This window comes from Podarcis filfolensis (assembly GCF_964270895.1).
Source record: "Podarcis filfolensis genome assembly, chromosome: 3".
NCBI classification, from domain to species: Eukaryota; Metazoa; Chordata; class Lepidosauria; order Squamata; family Lacertidae; genus Podarcis; species Podarcis filfolensis.
The window spans coordinates 82,651,349-82,667,097 of record NC_139606.1 but is presented as its reverse complement, the minus strand read 5'-3'; the positions used below and the strand labels follow the sequence as shown (position 1 = coordinate 82,667,097).

Below are 15,749 nucleotides of genomic sequence, written 5' to 3'. Positions count from 1 at the left end.
TGGTTCTCCACCTTGGCCCCAAGTCATCTGGTTGGCCACAGAGTTCTTAACTAAATAGATCTGTGGTAAAATACAGCAAGCAAGGTATTTCTAGCAGCTGTTGAGCAATAAAGGGAACACAAACACCAGGGTTCTTAAAATACTGGTGATGAAAAAATGAAAATGAAACTTTTGTCATACTGAACACCTACCTCACTCGTGCTATTATGAACTACTTATCAGAATAACCTTCACAGCTAGACAGAACAACTCAGTTAAAGTTTTGTTTATGGTGATAAGCCATTCCCCATAATAAAGGGATTGAAACTTCATTCACTTGTTTACTTCTCTCTGCTCTGTGGTATCCTCCTTGAGATGAAGTTACTAGAATGGCATAGTACATAAATCTATAATGTTTAATGAAGTGGCATCAATACTTCTATTCAGTTCCTTCCCATATGATTTTTAATGAAGAAGTTCCTATTTTTGCTCTTATAATACCCTTGGCAGATGTCCTCAGTGAGGCAGGGGGAATGGGAACAACACATTAGAACACAATACTCTTCCTTTTTAAAGGCTAACGCCAGGGATTTTACTATTTCCCTTGCTTAGGATCCTTTCAAAGCTGGTGATGTACCAACTCCCTAAACTGTCAACCTCACAACAGTTGCTTTGACTCTAAAGTCTGGCATAATCAAGTATTCTGATTATTAAACTGGAAGCAACTGGTATCAGTTAAAAGAAATTCGTCATTGTTCTGCAGCATTTACACACACAAACAAAAACACACACAAACCCCATTAAGAAAGGTATATTTCAAGTGGGATTGATTTGCCAAAAGCAAGCACATTAGAAAAGCATTAGCAATCTCTGTATACATTCAAAATGTTACTATAAAATAAACAATAAAGCAATTAATCAATTGGGTGGAAATTTAAGAACTTTGGGGAGGGGCAGGGAATTGTGAAGTCTCTATTACATGTCAGAATTTCAGCCAAAAATGGAGAACAAATCACCAAGCATCTATTTCCTGCTTCACAGCTCTGCACCTTACCAGAAAAATCAGGTTAGCAAATATACATAAGCTTTGAAATACCATAAAGGGGCAAGAGCCTCTTAGATTAAGCTTAGGGTTGCACACATAATACAACTGGCAGAAATGTAGTTTTATAGACTGACAGTATTCTGCTTATTAAAAAAACCCTTATAAATTCAAAGGACCATGCAATGCAGTATTATCTCTGTTGTTCCTTCAACATTCTATTTGCAAACACTAAGAAGAAATCGTTAGTGGGTTCTTGTCAGGGTTTTCCCATTTCATTTTGCAAATTATTTCCTCCTTTGTCCTACTAACTCACTTCGTTTGAAGCTAAGATTTGCTTGATAAAAAGATCATGTTTGGACAACCATATCTCATCTTAAGAAGCTAAGATATAATTGAGCCTTGTATACTTGCATGCAGCCACTTCTCCCTTTGCACAAATGGGGAGAGAAGCCTACAAGTCTTTATGTAATTATAGTCTCTCATTATGTCCAAATCAGGAAACCATAGCTAATGATTTCTGAACAAGCCATGGTTTCAAATCAAAATGGGAGTCTCTTGTTAACTGAAGACTTCCCAGTATGTTTCCTGGCTTGCACGAAAGGAGCGGCAAACCGTGAGGTCTTGTTCATCATATTCAGTTTAAGACACGCTCACTATAGGGAGAATACAAGCTTTTCCTTCTAGTACATATGGGAACTAATATTGCACAGTATGTCAGATACTTGTGTATCCATTTTCATGGTACATGTCAGGAAAACCCCATTAAAAAATTTATGGATTGGATCGAGCGTTAGGCATATGCAAAGAGGCTGGCAGAAACTTATTTCATAGCCATTCCTCTCCATGACAGCCCCTCAGAAATATTCTATAAGGGCCAAGGTACACTGCTGTATGGGTGGGCTGTGGCTTATGAGTAGAACCCCCGCTATCAATAGTTTTCTCTGGGAATAGTTCCTGTGGTGGCTCCTTCCCCTGAGAACACCATGCCACAGCCCATCCATTCATCTGGGTCCCCCAGCCGCATGGGAGGGGAACTGAAATCACCCCTGCAGTGAGTGGGGGGTGAAATCTCCTTCTGTCAGCCCTGCTACACACACAACTATGTATACAACCCGCTAGTAATAACCAAACCACTATCCAAATGTTTCCTGCTAAACTGCTAACCCAGTGCATTAACCATTTAGAAAGCAAGAAATTCAATTCTGCATGACCTCAAATTGAACTTCAAAACACTTACTCATCCAAATAATAACTAATAACTAGTTTTCATGCCGGGGTATTCCCCCCCCCCCGATGTTTTCGCCTACAACTCCCATTGTTGTCTACTATTGTGTCCCCACTGTGGAAGGACGTGTGGATCCAGAATTGGCCTCCACAGTCACTTACGGACTCATTGTTAAAATCGTGTTTATGGAAGACAATCTTACTCGGCTACGAGTGATCGCCAAAGAAGAAGACATAAAAATCTACAACAGTAAAAGATTACAGATTAATGGAGATGTCATGGCAAAGGAAACCTAAATATAGTAGGGCATGTCTAAATTGGCAAAGCATACATGCTCCACTTTTGGACTCCAGTGCATCTAGAGAACTGGACTGCTGAGCAGAGGGAAAGAGAAAGAAAGCAATTTTAAGGCATGAATTATCAATATATTTTGGAAGCTCAAACCAGAGTTTGGGATCTAATCAAAGGTTAGCAGAAACTGATGTCGGAATTGGGCCTCGGTCTTTTAAAAGAATGATTAACAACACAGCAGGGAGATGATGGACGCCTATTAGAAGCCTTTTAAATGTAAATAAGGAACATAGTACCCCAGCACATTATGTGCTGCATTTTGACTTTACAGATTTGATTAAAGAACTGAATAAAGATCTTACCTTTGGTGCATGCACAGAGTCTATCTGTACCCGAGCAGTATATTACAGAGACAAATTTATCTGGTTCCTCGGTACCCTCCTTTTTAGGCGGCTCCACTTTGGCCAGAATTTCAAAGTTTGAAAGATCTAATATTTTTACATATCCTCCCTGAGTGGTTATTACCAGATGCCCAAGAGTAGAAATTTCTGATCTTTTCTCTCTCTCGCTGCCATTCTTAGAAGTTATTTGTATTTCCTCTGTGGGCTCCTCACAGTCATCTTCTCGATTATCCAAAATGTCTGGTGGGAGCAAAATCAATGAGGTAATGGTATCCTGTGGGTCTTTGATATGTTGGATTTTTATGGGTTCCTCTTCAAGAGTCACAATCCGAGTGGCATAGTTCATTTTGTAAAGTACTAGGTAACCACCACTAGCATTCCGCTGCTCCGGTTGAATTATTAAAGGCGTCTGAACATCTGCTGGTGACTCATTCTGGATCATACCAATATTTGCACCATTCACTACAGCAAGGCTGGATTCTAGCTCTCCTTTTCTTCTATTACATAGTGCCGAGTTTAATTTATTTAAATTATTCAAGGCCTCTACTTGATTTATTGCACTCAGGGATTCAACAGGGCATGCCCGCAGTCCTATTAACAAATGAACTCCATCTGCACAAGGAGTGATTGAATCTACACAAAAGTTCTCCTCCTCTGCAAACTTTGGCAGCCGTAGGCACTGAACCAAAGTCCCAGGCTTAGGAACCATAGAGCTCCACTTGTCAGAGTCTGGAGAAGTTAGGCTAGCTGTTGCATCTGCAAACTGCTGAATATATGTCACAGGAGGATCCTGCAACAGCAATTGCTCCTGACTATCCAGCTCCATCTCTATGATCTGTGGAACTGTAAAACCATCATCATGTAAACTTTTACTCATGATATTGTTCATCTGTGAAAAGATTTTTCCTGCTTTTTCATCAGATTCCTTAATGCTGTAAAGCAGCAATATAGGTAAAGTCCTCCTTACCAGAGGAGAATTCAGTTCTGAATTAGTACAGGATTCATTGTCAGTTGATCCCTGGTCTGATACACTACCACCTTGAGTCCTGCTTAAATCTTCCAGTGACCTCTGAGAATGACTACTAACAGGAGAGGTAGCAGGTGATTTGTATGTTAATAAACCTCCAGCTAACAAACAAGGAAAGGGAATGTTGTGGTGTTCCAGATGCTTCTCCTTCATCTTTTCACTCTTACAGTTACTTAGGCAAGGATTTGCCCCAAGTTCTTCTAAGTCTTTCACTGTATCTTCAAGTGCATTTGCAACTATTTCCCACTGAAGTTTCTCAGGCTGCTGAAGAATGCTGAGGGCTGTTATATCAAGGCTCACTTCCATGGTTTCCTTTTGTGATGTATGTCCTTTGGGATAAAGAAACCAGGGTTAGACAAAAATAAAAATTTATAGCTACATGAGAAATTATGAAAATCCTATCATAAAGCCTAGCAGAATCAATTATCTGGCATCTTCAATCAATGACAAGATAGCATCCTACGGAAATCAGTCAAAGTAGCATATTTTAAGGCTGTTTCACAGATTTCTCAGGAGCAAACCCTGGGTTGCTCCCAGCAGTATACTCAACAGCAGGGATCGCCAACCTAAGCGGCCCACAGGGGTCATTTTACTGGCCCACGAGCTACCCCTGAACCGCGCCGCCCGCTCAGTGAGCCCCTGTGCACTGCGCTAAACCAGCACAGCACGGCAGGGGATTCGCTTTCTTGGCGCCAGAAATCACGTCTGCACATGCACAGACACTGTAAATCATGTCTGCACATATGCAGATGCCGGAAATCGCATCTGCGCAGACGTTGGAAATTGCGGGCCTGCGCCCGTGATCCAGCCCATGGAGGGGGCTCTGCGGCAGTGTACCGGCCCAGGCAAGGTAAGTCTTGCCGACCCCTGCTCAACAGGGTATCGCATCTAAGCCTAGTTCCCTGGAATTTTGCCTGTATGATACACATTTTTATAGAACAAATATAGGCCCAGTTCAGATGTAACAACAAATTATGGTTTGTTTTGACCCAAATGAGCCAGCACTAGTCTCATGCTTGCACAATCAACCCCTCTTTGCAAATATAGGGAGAAGACTTAAAGCTTTTAACTCTGGCTAGCATTTCCCCCCACCTCCAATACATTAAGATGGGACAAGCATGCAAATATTGGTAGTATTACTGTCTCTACTGCTAAAACGAGGTGTGGGGGGGCTATTTCAGGGGTCTCACTTGTAAAGGGAGCAAGGTAAGACAGTTTGCCTCTCCCACCATAAATAAAACAGTAAGGTTTACAATGGCCCTCTGCTTCCCCCATCTGCAGCAATGGAGATTGGATATTTTGCATATTTTGTCAGAGAAAAACAATGTAACTTAGCCCCCAGCCAGCCCAGGCTGGGAGAAAGATCCTTTCAGCAGCTTTGGAGATTGCTCCTACACTGCTGAAAGGATCATCCCTCATCTGAGCCCAATTCATCCACAAAATATTACAACTTGTTAAATGTAAATTCAAATGGCTCTTCCAGACTGTCACTATTTTGCATGTGAAATCAGATGCAATAAGCCTCTATCGTTTTTATTTTTGCAGAAAGGTAGGTGAAAGGAAAATACACAGGAAGATGAGGGATAACAATTGCTTCACATGACACCAGGATATCTCCCCACAAATCAGAATGAATATTTAATAAATAATGGATGTCTTATAATCTCCCTGGCAACTTTGTCCAAACAAATTAAGACGAATGTTCAATAAGTTGTTTGGAAGAAACCAAAATATTTTACTACGAAAAGCAGTATACAAAATTCTAGCCGTTTACTGACTTAAGTATACTTAAATCACTCACTGCTAGTGATCCTACATTCCGCACTGTACCAAAGAGATATTGTATGCCTACCAGTCACTGATTCTGATCTGGAATGCTCTTCACTGTCTGAATCCTCCAGTAAATCATCACTAAAGACAAGACAAAGATCACAGAGATGGTGAAGCCAAAGCAGCAATTTAATGTATTAACATTAGCGCTTAGCGCTAAACTTCTTAAAAAAAAACTTCACAACGTTTTCAAAATTAATGTTTATTAATTGTGTAAAAGAGAAGGCTATAAATCATAAATAACGAACACGGGAGAGAAACTCCCAGGGGAACAGAATAATCAGGGAAGGATTTAGTTACAAGAAAGAAGCAGACTCCACTCAGAGCTCTTTGGGAGACTTAGCCTTGAGAGTAAGAATGTATGGGTGGGGGTGGGGAGTGTGTTATGGGAAAGGAAAACATCTGGACAGAGGGGTAGGTGAGAAAAAGAAGTATCACAGGAGATAATAGTCAGAATGCGGAAAGAAGGGGATGATTGCTTTCCTCCCACTCGTTTCAGAGCAGTTCCTCTATATAGGGCCACATTGGATATAGGGCCTTCAATATTGGATTGAAGGGGGGGTTGCAGTAGAAACCTTTTCCTGTAGACATTACATTTTTCTTTGCCAATCAGAAAATGAAAACAATTAAAAACAAAAGCTTCACGTTCCCAAGAAAGGATGTTTTAGAAGGATCTCTCAATGTTCCAAAAATCCACTCTCATTTTCAAGCAAATAAGTACACACAGGTCCCATTTTCCAAACAAAATGTGTTCCCAGGCAAACATTCACATAAGGAGCTAAGGATTTCCATTATTTCCTATGGGAATGTTTCTAATCTGTGATTTTCCTCTTCTCTCTCCCTCCTGCCCAAAATTGCTCCAGCCAAACAAAGGAAAAACTGATTTATCCAATCTCCCCTGCTAGCCGATTTGTCAATTCCTCTCCCTCCCTCAGTGGTTTCTGCCCAAAATGGCTGCCACCAGCCAGGAAAACACAAACAAGTAAGAAAGTGGGCAAACTCTGGCTGTTGGGATATCTGAATCAGATGTTTGTGTAGCAAGATTTGGGTATAATTATTTGTGCCGAGATTTCTGATAATGAGCATTCTTATAGAAGGACCTGTGTACACTGTATACCAATAACAAATTGTGAACAGCATTTTCTTTGTGCATAACCAGGGCTAAAAAGAGGCAAATTTTAGCATACCTATCTCCTTCCAATTTTGGTATATCTGAACAGCTAGATGAATCTTCTATCCATGCTATTGTTGGTCTTCTTGAGTCGACCCCTGAGCTCTGCTCTCCAGACAACACAAGCTGTTGTACAATTACTGGATCATAAGCATTGATCTCAAATTTTAAGTGCACCTAAGCAAATCCAAAAACATAATGCGATTTAGAAAGACATCCCCATCTAGCAAAATTAGCATTAGAACTCTTAAAATATGAGATACCTTCATAAGTTTTGAAACATCCCATATACAGATCTTTCCTCGTTTCGTTGCAGCAGCTAAAAAGTGAGGACAGCTCCCCGATCCAAAGCAGACTATTCTGTCTGTGCCATCTGTACAAGGAAACTGCGCTGGACTTGTTGCCAGCGTGACCGAGAGGGGCACATTTTGCGTGTGCTCGCCTTTCACAAATGGGCAGTTTGGGGAATGTCTTTCATGTTCAGACCTTAATGGATTAGAAAAATAAGTGTTTAAATGCAATAGCATAAGCTTGTCTCATCAACTTTCTTGATGCACACAGGCTAGGATCCTTAGCACCTTAACACACAAAGTATATTAAAATACATAAATTGGAAGCACTTGTCTGCTTTGAGAAAACATTGTTCTTAAAATGGCTACAATTTTCACTACAATAATTACTGTAGAATGAGTACTGCTGGCAAATGACTGTTTTCTCATTTTAAAAGTTTGTGTGCATATTTATTTATTTATTTATTTATTTAATATATATACTACTCTTTGCTCAAGCCAGAGTGGTTTACAACAGGTATATAAGATAAAAACCCACGAATAAGACAATACTTAGAAAACACATACCACTAAAAAGCAATTACTAATAGTAGCAGCAATGAGATCTCTCCTCCCAATGCCTGCCCTAGCCTTCCTAAAACTATAAACATATGTGAACGATGCACCTCAGTAGGGAGATACTTTTTATTAAGGATAACATAGAAAATACAAATAACAAATAATGGGTATTGTTCACCACATGCAAAGCTACATTTTAAGCTTTTTATCTGTTTTAAGTTTCGTTACCAGCTGGACTAGCTAAAGATCTACATAGACCAAATATTGTTTCCTATCTAAAATACTGTACAGTATTGTAATAGAAAGCAAAAAGTGTATCTCAAATATTTTATTCTCACCAAGGTTCATCTGTTGGCTCCCAGCACACCAAACACACACTACACGTAAAACACATGGCTCTGTCATCTCCTGATGAGGCAGGCTGTTAGGAGCGGGGAGGGAAAGAGAGAGAAAATACTAAGTTGTAAGAAGACATTAACATTGTAATGAGCTACCTCGGCCATTTAGTCTATAAATTGAATTGGGAGTATGCCTCATTGAAGTGGTATTATTACTTCGAAGTAAACATACATAGGATTGTACTATGTAACACACTCGTTAAGCAGGTTCCCGAAAAATGGCACAAATAATTCTATGTTCTCAAGGATGCAGCATGGCAAGCCACCTTTAAATATGAGATCCAAAAGCAATTTCGCATATGGCATGTGAGCCTGTTTCAAGAGGGGGAAGATCAAATACATCCCACGGCATGTGTCAAACCCTAGGAAACAATTAACTCTTGAGTAGCCAATGTGATGTCATCTAATACCCCAGATCATTGTCATGCTGACAGTTGGAGAACAAGAACATCCATGCTTTAAATCTTAAAATCACAACTCTACCTCAATAATGTTAACCTAAGGATTTTCTGGCTTTCTATTATCAAGATACCCTTCCACATGATTCTCTCTCTAAAGGGACCCTGTACATCCAGCATGCAACTTCTGCATATTAGAGATAATTTGGGGTGAGAGTACCCTTAAAATGCATTGTAAATATCAATATTCTGCAAACCAAGGGAGGGTCTTTCCAGTGGCGTAGCGTGGGTTGTCAGCACCCGGGGCAAGGCAAGTAATTTGCACCCCCTAACCCGTGGATTTGCGCCCCCTAACCCTAACCCCCAGATGTTGCGCCCGGTGCGGCCGGCCCCCCCTGCACCCCCCACGCTACGCCACTGGGTCTTTCCAATGATGGTGCCCCAGGTGAGGAATACCCTCCCCTCAAAAGTATGTCTGATGCAGATTTATGAGCTTTTGGTACCTGATGAAGAGATACCTGTTCCCTCCGGTGTTTGCTAGACACTAGTGCCTGTTATTATTCTAGTAGTTTCTTTTGGCTGTTGAGGATGTCATGATCATAGAAAATCAACTGAAATCAATGAACTTAAATTAAATCCATTTATTTTAACGGTTACTCTCCATGACTTCGTTAGATATCACAGAATTATAGAACTGCAGAGTTGGAAGGCACCACGAGGGTCATCTAGTCCAGCCCCCTGCAATGGAAGGATCTTTTACTCAACATGGGGCTCAAACTCGTGACCCCGAGATTAAGAGTCTCATGCTCTGCCAACTGAGCCATCTTTTATTATGTGTATTTTATGTCTGTTGCTTTGGGTTTGCCGTTCCATGAAGAGAGGGTAATATTTTAAATAAAATAAAAATAATGTTGCTGGTGGAAGACAGCCATCTTTCTGGTAGATCTGTTTGCTATTGCTCTTCTTCTCTTTGAAAACAACTCACAGGTTTCCTTGGAAGATAATTCAAAAACCACTGCTACAGCTCAACATCGTTTTGGTCTGTTTCATTCAAGAACAGTAATTAAAGTTTTAAGAATAGCATATTGTTCTTGGCTGGAGCCAAAGAAAACAGTTCCAAATACTTCTAAACAAGGGCTGGAAATAGGTATTTCACAACTTTTGCTCCTCTATATACAGTATTTTATTTTTATTATTTTTATTTATTAGATTTGTAAACCACCCATTATTCAAAGATCACAGGGTGGTTCACAACATAAAAATACAAAAAGAGAACAATAATACATAAAAACAACAACCATCAACTCCCCTCCCACAAAAACATTTAAAGGGCCATAGAATGTTAATCAGCTAAAGGCCTGGTTATAGAGAAATGTTTTCACTTGGCACATAAAGATATGTAAAGAAGGTGCCAGGCGAGCCTCCCTGGGGAGAGCATTCTACAAATAGGGAGCTACTGCAGAAGAGGCCTGGTCTTGTGTTGCCACCCTCAGAACCAGCTGAGACACACAAAGAGCCTCAGATGATGAACACAGGATTTAGGTTGGTTCCTATAGGGGGAGGTGGTCCAGTATTTTGATGCAATTGTCTTTCAAAAATAATTGCAAAAGTAATAATATATGGAAAGTTCAAATAATTACTTTACAAGAGTCATTATGTAACAATTCCCCCATCTTTCTATTTTGTAAGCTTTTGCAACAGCAACCAAATAGGCACAATTTCACTTTATAGGTCCAAATAAAACAACAATCTAAACCAGCAGACACCTAGCAAATTGTCTTCCACAGTTATCATATTTGAACATTCAGCATCAAGAATATAATACTACATAACTGCAAATAATGGCCATTTATAAAAGGTGCCGAAAATTTTACCTGATGGTAGAACCCAGCTTGAGCCATGGGATCTGGCTGTGCCCACCTATAACCTACATGAGGCCATGAAGTGAATGTTTCCCGTCTGTTAGCCTCACTATACATCAAAGACCTTTAAAAACAGAAAGTAGAAAGTGCAAGTTTAGGTGTGAGAAGAGGTTGCTTAATTTTTACAACACCCCACCCATCTTAGTTCTGCTGTCCCAAAGAAGAAATATTATTCACTGCTGTATTTGCACCTTGTTCACACAACCAGAGATCACTAACATAACTGCCTGCCACCCATTCCATGATTTAAGGAGTTTCCTACCCATATATTAATTCCACCACCCATATTCTAACTTTTCACAATAAAAACAAACAACCTCTTCCACCCATGGGCACCTTTGCCTGCCACACTAAAAGGCATTTCCCAAAATGGAGATTTAGCATGTTAGGTCACAAGTCATGCAGGCTTGCTGTATTGTGTTACCAGTGGAGAGATTGATAAAGAGTACCACTCCACAAATGCCTAGATATATACAACGTACCAACTGCTCTAGGGATCTTCCTTGTGCATCCAAAGGGCGGGCAGGTGTTAATGTATGGGGCTTTCATCTTGATTGTGCTTTGCAATCAAGTTTCTGGTCCTCATATAAGATGGATACATGACAACTGCTTGGTAATGCAGCCCATAGTCATACATACTGGTCCAAAAAAACTTGGTCCAACAGAACTTCCCGCTCAGGCCCTCTGGGACTGCAAACCTACTGAGACTGTCAAGTCATCTGAAAGACGACAGCACATGGCTAATGTCTCTATTTGGCTTGGCAGCTTACAGTTTATAAACGGGTCTACCCCCATTCATAAACATTTGTGTTGCAACTGAATACACACTAGCAAGTTGTACTTTTCCCTTCTTCTAACCATCCTACCATCAACAAATTCACTCCTCTTCAAGCCATCTAGAGAAATAAGGATAAAATGGCACCCTAAGATCCTCTCACCATCCCACTTAAATTATCTCTTCCATTCAAATTCATTCCAAATGTGTTTATATTGGAAACTCCTGAAAGTCACATGCACAAAAGCAACAGATTGCAACAGATAAATTATCTTTTCCATACCTATCTACTGATCGGCCAGGCCCCACACCAAGTTCAGGTCGTGCACTGGGCAAGAGGTACGATAATCTATCCATCACAGATGAGGCTACAGGTAAGGCAGCAATATTTTGATTTATCTTCTTGAGTTCATTTACAATGGCACTGGTGACAGACTTCAATACATGATGCGGGAGATGGAACATAACCGTTGCCCACTACGAAGAGAAAAAGCAATGTAGTATGTATATGTGTGTGTATACATATATATATACACACAATATTGGACATGTGCATCAGGTCTATATGGAGATCCTCAAAATTTGTCAGCATGGACCATTTAAACAGCAACGATTCCACTACTTTGAGATGTGGTATTACAGATTGTGACTAATCAGACCTTTGAAGTTTCACACAGTATAGGACAAACTAGGGAATGTGAAAAGCATAAAAAAAATCAAAATTAATAATAGCTTGACTCCTACTTCTAAGAATACTGTGGTACCTTGGTTTGCGAACATAATGCATTCAAAAACCAAAGCGTGGCTTCCGATTGGCTGCAGGAGCGTCCTGCAGCCAATCAGAAGCCACAGAAGCTGCACTGGATGTTCAGCTTCTGAAAATCATTTGAAAACCGGAACACTCACTTCCGGGTTTTGATCATTCGGGAGCCAAGGCGTTCGGCTTCCAAGGTACGACTGTACTGGGAAAGGGACCTCCCTGATTTTGAGAATCAAATATTCCATTGTGGGAGGTTCCCCAACCCCCGGAAGATACAAAGTGGTGTAGCTGAAAGTGGTTTACTCAGTTCAGGCCACTTTCTGTAGCCCTCCTGTCTTGCTACTGTATCTTGCAGTGGGATTCAGGGAAACTCAAAGACCAGAGCAGAAATTGGGTCAGTTTCACCAATTAATCCAAAATACAAAGAATTATGCTAACACTTGGTAAAGGTCATTCCTCAAAAACAGTGCAAATATGCACCCACGTAGACTTAACACAGCTGGTAGAGAGAAACAAGCCTTTTACAAACTGATTAAAACACTTTTTTTTCATTTTTTCTTTCCAAAATTTAAAGCAAGTAGCTTTAAGGTAAACAAGAAAGACTAGTAAACTTCCTTCTTTTAAGATTAAGCCAGACACATGTCATAGGTGGTTTTAAGCAATAAGAAAATTACTGAAGTGGTAGCTGACTCCCAGAAAAGTCCCCTGCATGGATTTATGGCATGACTGAGCCTCATATGGTTAAGGGGAACAAGGTTGTGCCCCTGGTCCCACCAACAGACTACCCCTGCCTGTCCAGCTCTCCACACCCCAGATCTACTGTGCACTAAAGCAAAGGTCTACATGGGGAGCCAGCTTATTTGTGGAAACTTCTCCATGCGATCAGGAGACCCAAGCACATAGAGGTGCCTTTCCAAGTACACCCAGCTCCCCTGTCAGATCTTTTCTCAACATACTGAGGTTTAGAGGCACAGCTGCCAAGAAGGCACAATGTCAGGACATGGCGAGAGCCGCAGCTCCACTTCCCTTTAATCATGGAGTCTCTTCACATAATAAATGTGGGGAGAAGACAAAAACACAAAAACGTGCATTGAGTTCTCTATCCTTTACATGTTATTGTGGCATGCAATTCTGTTCATTATTCATGTTTAAGCCCTGAAAGATAAATTAACTGCATATGACAACAAAAACCTGTAAAGAAACTTCCAACAACATGCAACAGAAACAGCCAAGACACTATCCTTCTAGCATTTGAAAGATTTGAGCGGTTAAATCTCTTACCTTTGCAACTTTGTGGTTTGCTGCTGTTTCATGTGAGGTATTTTTTAAGCCATCTTTCAATTGTGCGAGAAACAAATCATACCCCTCTGTGCTTGACACATCTACCTTCTCGATGCATGCAGATAACAGTTGTTGAGCCTAAGATGTGCGAAATATGTTAGAAATGTCTAAGACAACATCAAAAGATCAGTCCTCGTTCAGTATTGTTTATTTAATTTCCTACATCCCTACAAGTCTTACAAACCAACATATTATATACCCGTTCATTATCAAAGTTCTTTTTTTAATATTCAAAGGCTTATCAAAGCTTTGCAGATGCCGGTTCTAGGTATAAATTCAAGGCAGCAAAGTTTAAGAAATATATTCTACGCCATACAAACATTAAATCTAGATAGCTCTGAGGCACACACTACTAATTTATTACTATTTATTGCATTTCTATCCCACCTTTCCTCCAAGGAGCTCAAGGTCATATACATGACTCTTCCCCATTTTTACTTCCCAGAGTTGACCTGAGATACTAGTTTCTCAGACCCCAAGTCTATTCAGGCCTTGCTGCTGCTCAGTCACTATATTTACCAGAAATGTTCTCAGATGCTATTTATATTTATTAATTTGGAGCATTTACTTCTCCCACCCCAGAAATATTCCTGTGGATATTCATGGATCTAACTCCAAGTAATTAAGAGATAGATAATCCAAAAGGAACTCCATTAACAGTATAAATATGAAAAATTTCTGACATCTACTGAGCTGCCAGCCACCTGAAATCCCAAAGGCAGAATTAGGCCTTGAGTTATTCACCAGCAAATTCCAATCAGGAAGGACATCCAGCCAGAGGCACAAAGGGCACCCAGCAGAAGAGAAAACAATTTACTACCACTTCCAAAAGCTTGCCTGACCTTTGATATTAACAAAAATTACTCATTCGTGGCGGAAGAACATTGATATTAGAGGAAAAACATTGAGCTACAGTTTGAACATTAGAAAAGAGCAAGGTAATAGTAGGCAGCTAATGGTTTCATTTATTCATTTCAATTTGTAGCCAATTTTTCCCTCTAACTCAGTATTATATACACAAAGTGGCAGCTGCTCTCTAGGATTTCAGACAGCAACATTTCTCAATCTTACCAGGAGATACTACAGATCAAACCTGGGATCTTCTGCATTTAGAGCATGGGTACTACTGAGCTACACCATTCACCATTCCTCCTGCTAAACTCAACTGAAGCCCCACTAGTGTGCCATGATATCAACAGATATATTGTGAGCAAGCTTTTGTGGGCTAGAGCCCACTTCAGACCCTTCAAATGCTAGTTGGCAGCTATGCAGATACATAGATACAGAGTGGGGGAAATGTACACAGTGGGACTAAGTGACCATGAAAAGCAAGAAGGATAGTGTCTGACTATTGTACGTAAAGTTTAAAATGTATGCAAGATAAGCATAATAACTATTCAGAACAGCAGTAGTGGGTCGTAATACAATCTTCCTAGCTTTGCTTTGCCAATATATGCTAACCCATTTAACGGGAGGGAAAACTATTGTTTTGATCTAAATTTAAATTATTCTTAAATAGAATCAAGCTCATGATAACACTGGTAACCAGGTTTATGTAAATATACGCTTTTAAAATGTTATAGTAAAACACACAGCAACCCCTGGTATTTCTGTTGATTCTTACATAGTGCCCTCACAGCATGCATCTCAACGCATTGGGGACACATTAAGAAATGGGGGGAGGCCAGGGAAGTCAAGAACCTATTCCTATGCAATTTACAAAAAAGCCACTTAGCATCTTCAAGCAATTCTTACTCATATCAGCCCAGAAAGGCAAGCATCTATTTAAATACACATTCTCATCCACTAGTTATTTATTGGTGTACTCAAGAAAGGCTCACCTAATTCTACCAGATCCAGCAGCAGCTAGTAATTTTTAATCTGAATATTTTCCAAATAGCCAATATAGACTTTAAAATAAAGGAAAAGCTATGGATGGGTATTTTCATGAACACAAATGATTTAAACATCAATCTGTCTCTGAAACAGGCAGCACATAAAGAGATTACAGTATATGATCTCAATGATCAGGAATGTATATATGGGAGAAGGGACTTCAAAAGCACCCTAGATCAAAACTATACAGGGTTTTAAAAGGAAAAAAACAGGATATTAAAATTAGCCTGGAAACAAAGTGACAACCAATAGCGCTCTTGCTGTATTGGTGTTATATGCTCCTAGACTCTAAACGCTAACACTCCTCAGCAACACTAACATATTCTGAAACAACTGAAGTTTCCAAACTGCTTCATGGTTGCTCTATGTAGAATACATTATACAATCCAGTTGACAGTTAACCAGGGCATGTACAAACTGAACACATATAGATAAGGAGCAA

The 15,749-nt window shown here is 40.1% G+C and overlaps 1 protein-coding gene across 2 annotated transcripts in view; it reads right to left on the bottom strand.

Moving 5' to 3' along the window:
• Positions 1–15,749, bottom strand: part of BIRC6 (baculoviral IAP repeat containing 6) — a 139,323-nt gene that overhangs the window by 112,549 nt on the left and 11,025 nt on the right. For both annotated transcript variants that reach the window (XM_083604160.1, XM_083604161.1), the window contains exons 3-10: positions 13,352–13,489; positions 11,594–11,787; positions 10,488–10,599; positions 8,156–8,238; positions 7,233–7,455; positions 6,986–7,146; positions 5,821–5,879; positions 2,903–4,297 (exon numbers count right to left, since the gene is read on the bottom strand). In XM_083604160.1, the coding sequence (XP_083460286.1) occupies positions 2,903–4,297; positions 5,821–5,879; positions 6,986–7,146; positions 7,233–7,455; positions 8,156–8,238; positions 10,488–10,599; positions 11,594–11,787; positions 13,352–13,489 (2,365 nt within the window). The remainder of the gene's footprint in view (positions 1–2,902; positions 4,298–5,820; positions 5,880–6,985; positions 7,147–7,232; positions 7,456–8,155; positions 8,239–10,487; positions 10,600–11,593; positions 11,788–13,351; positions 13,490–15,749) is intronic.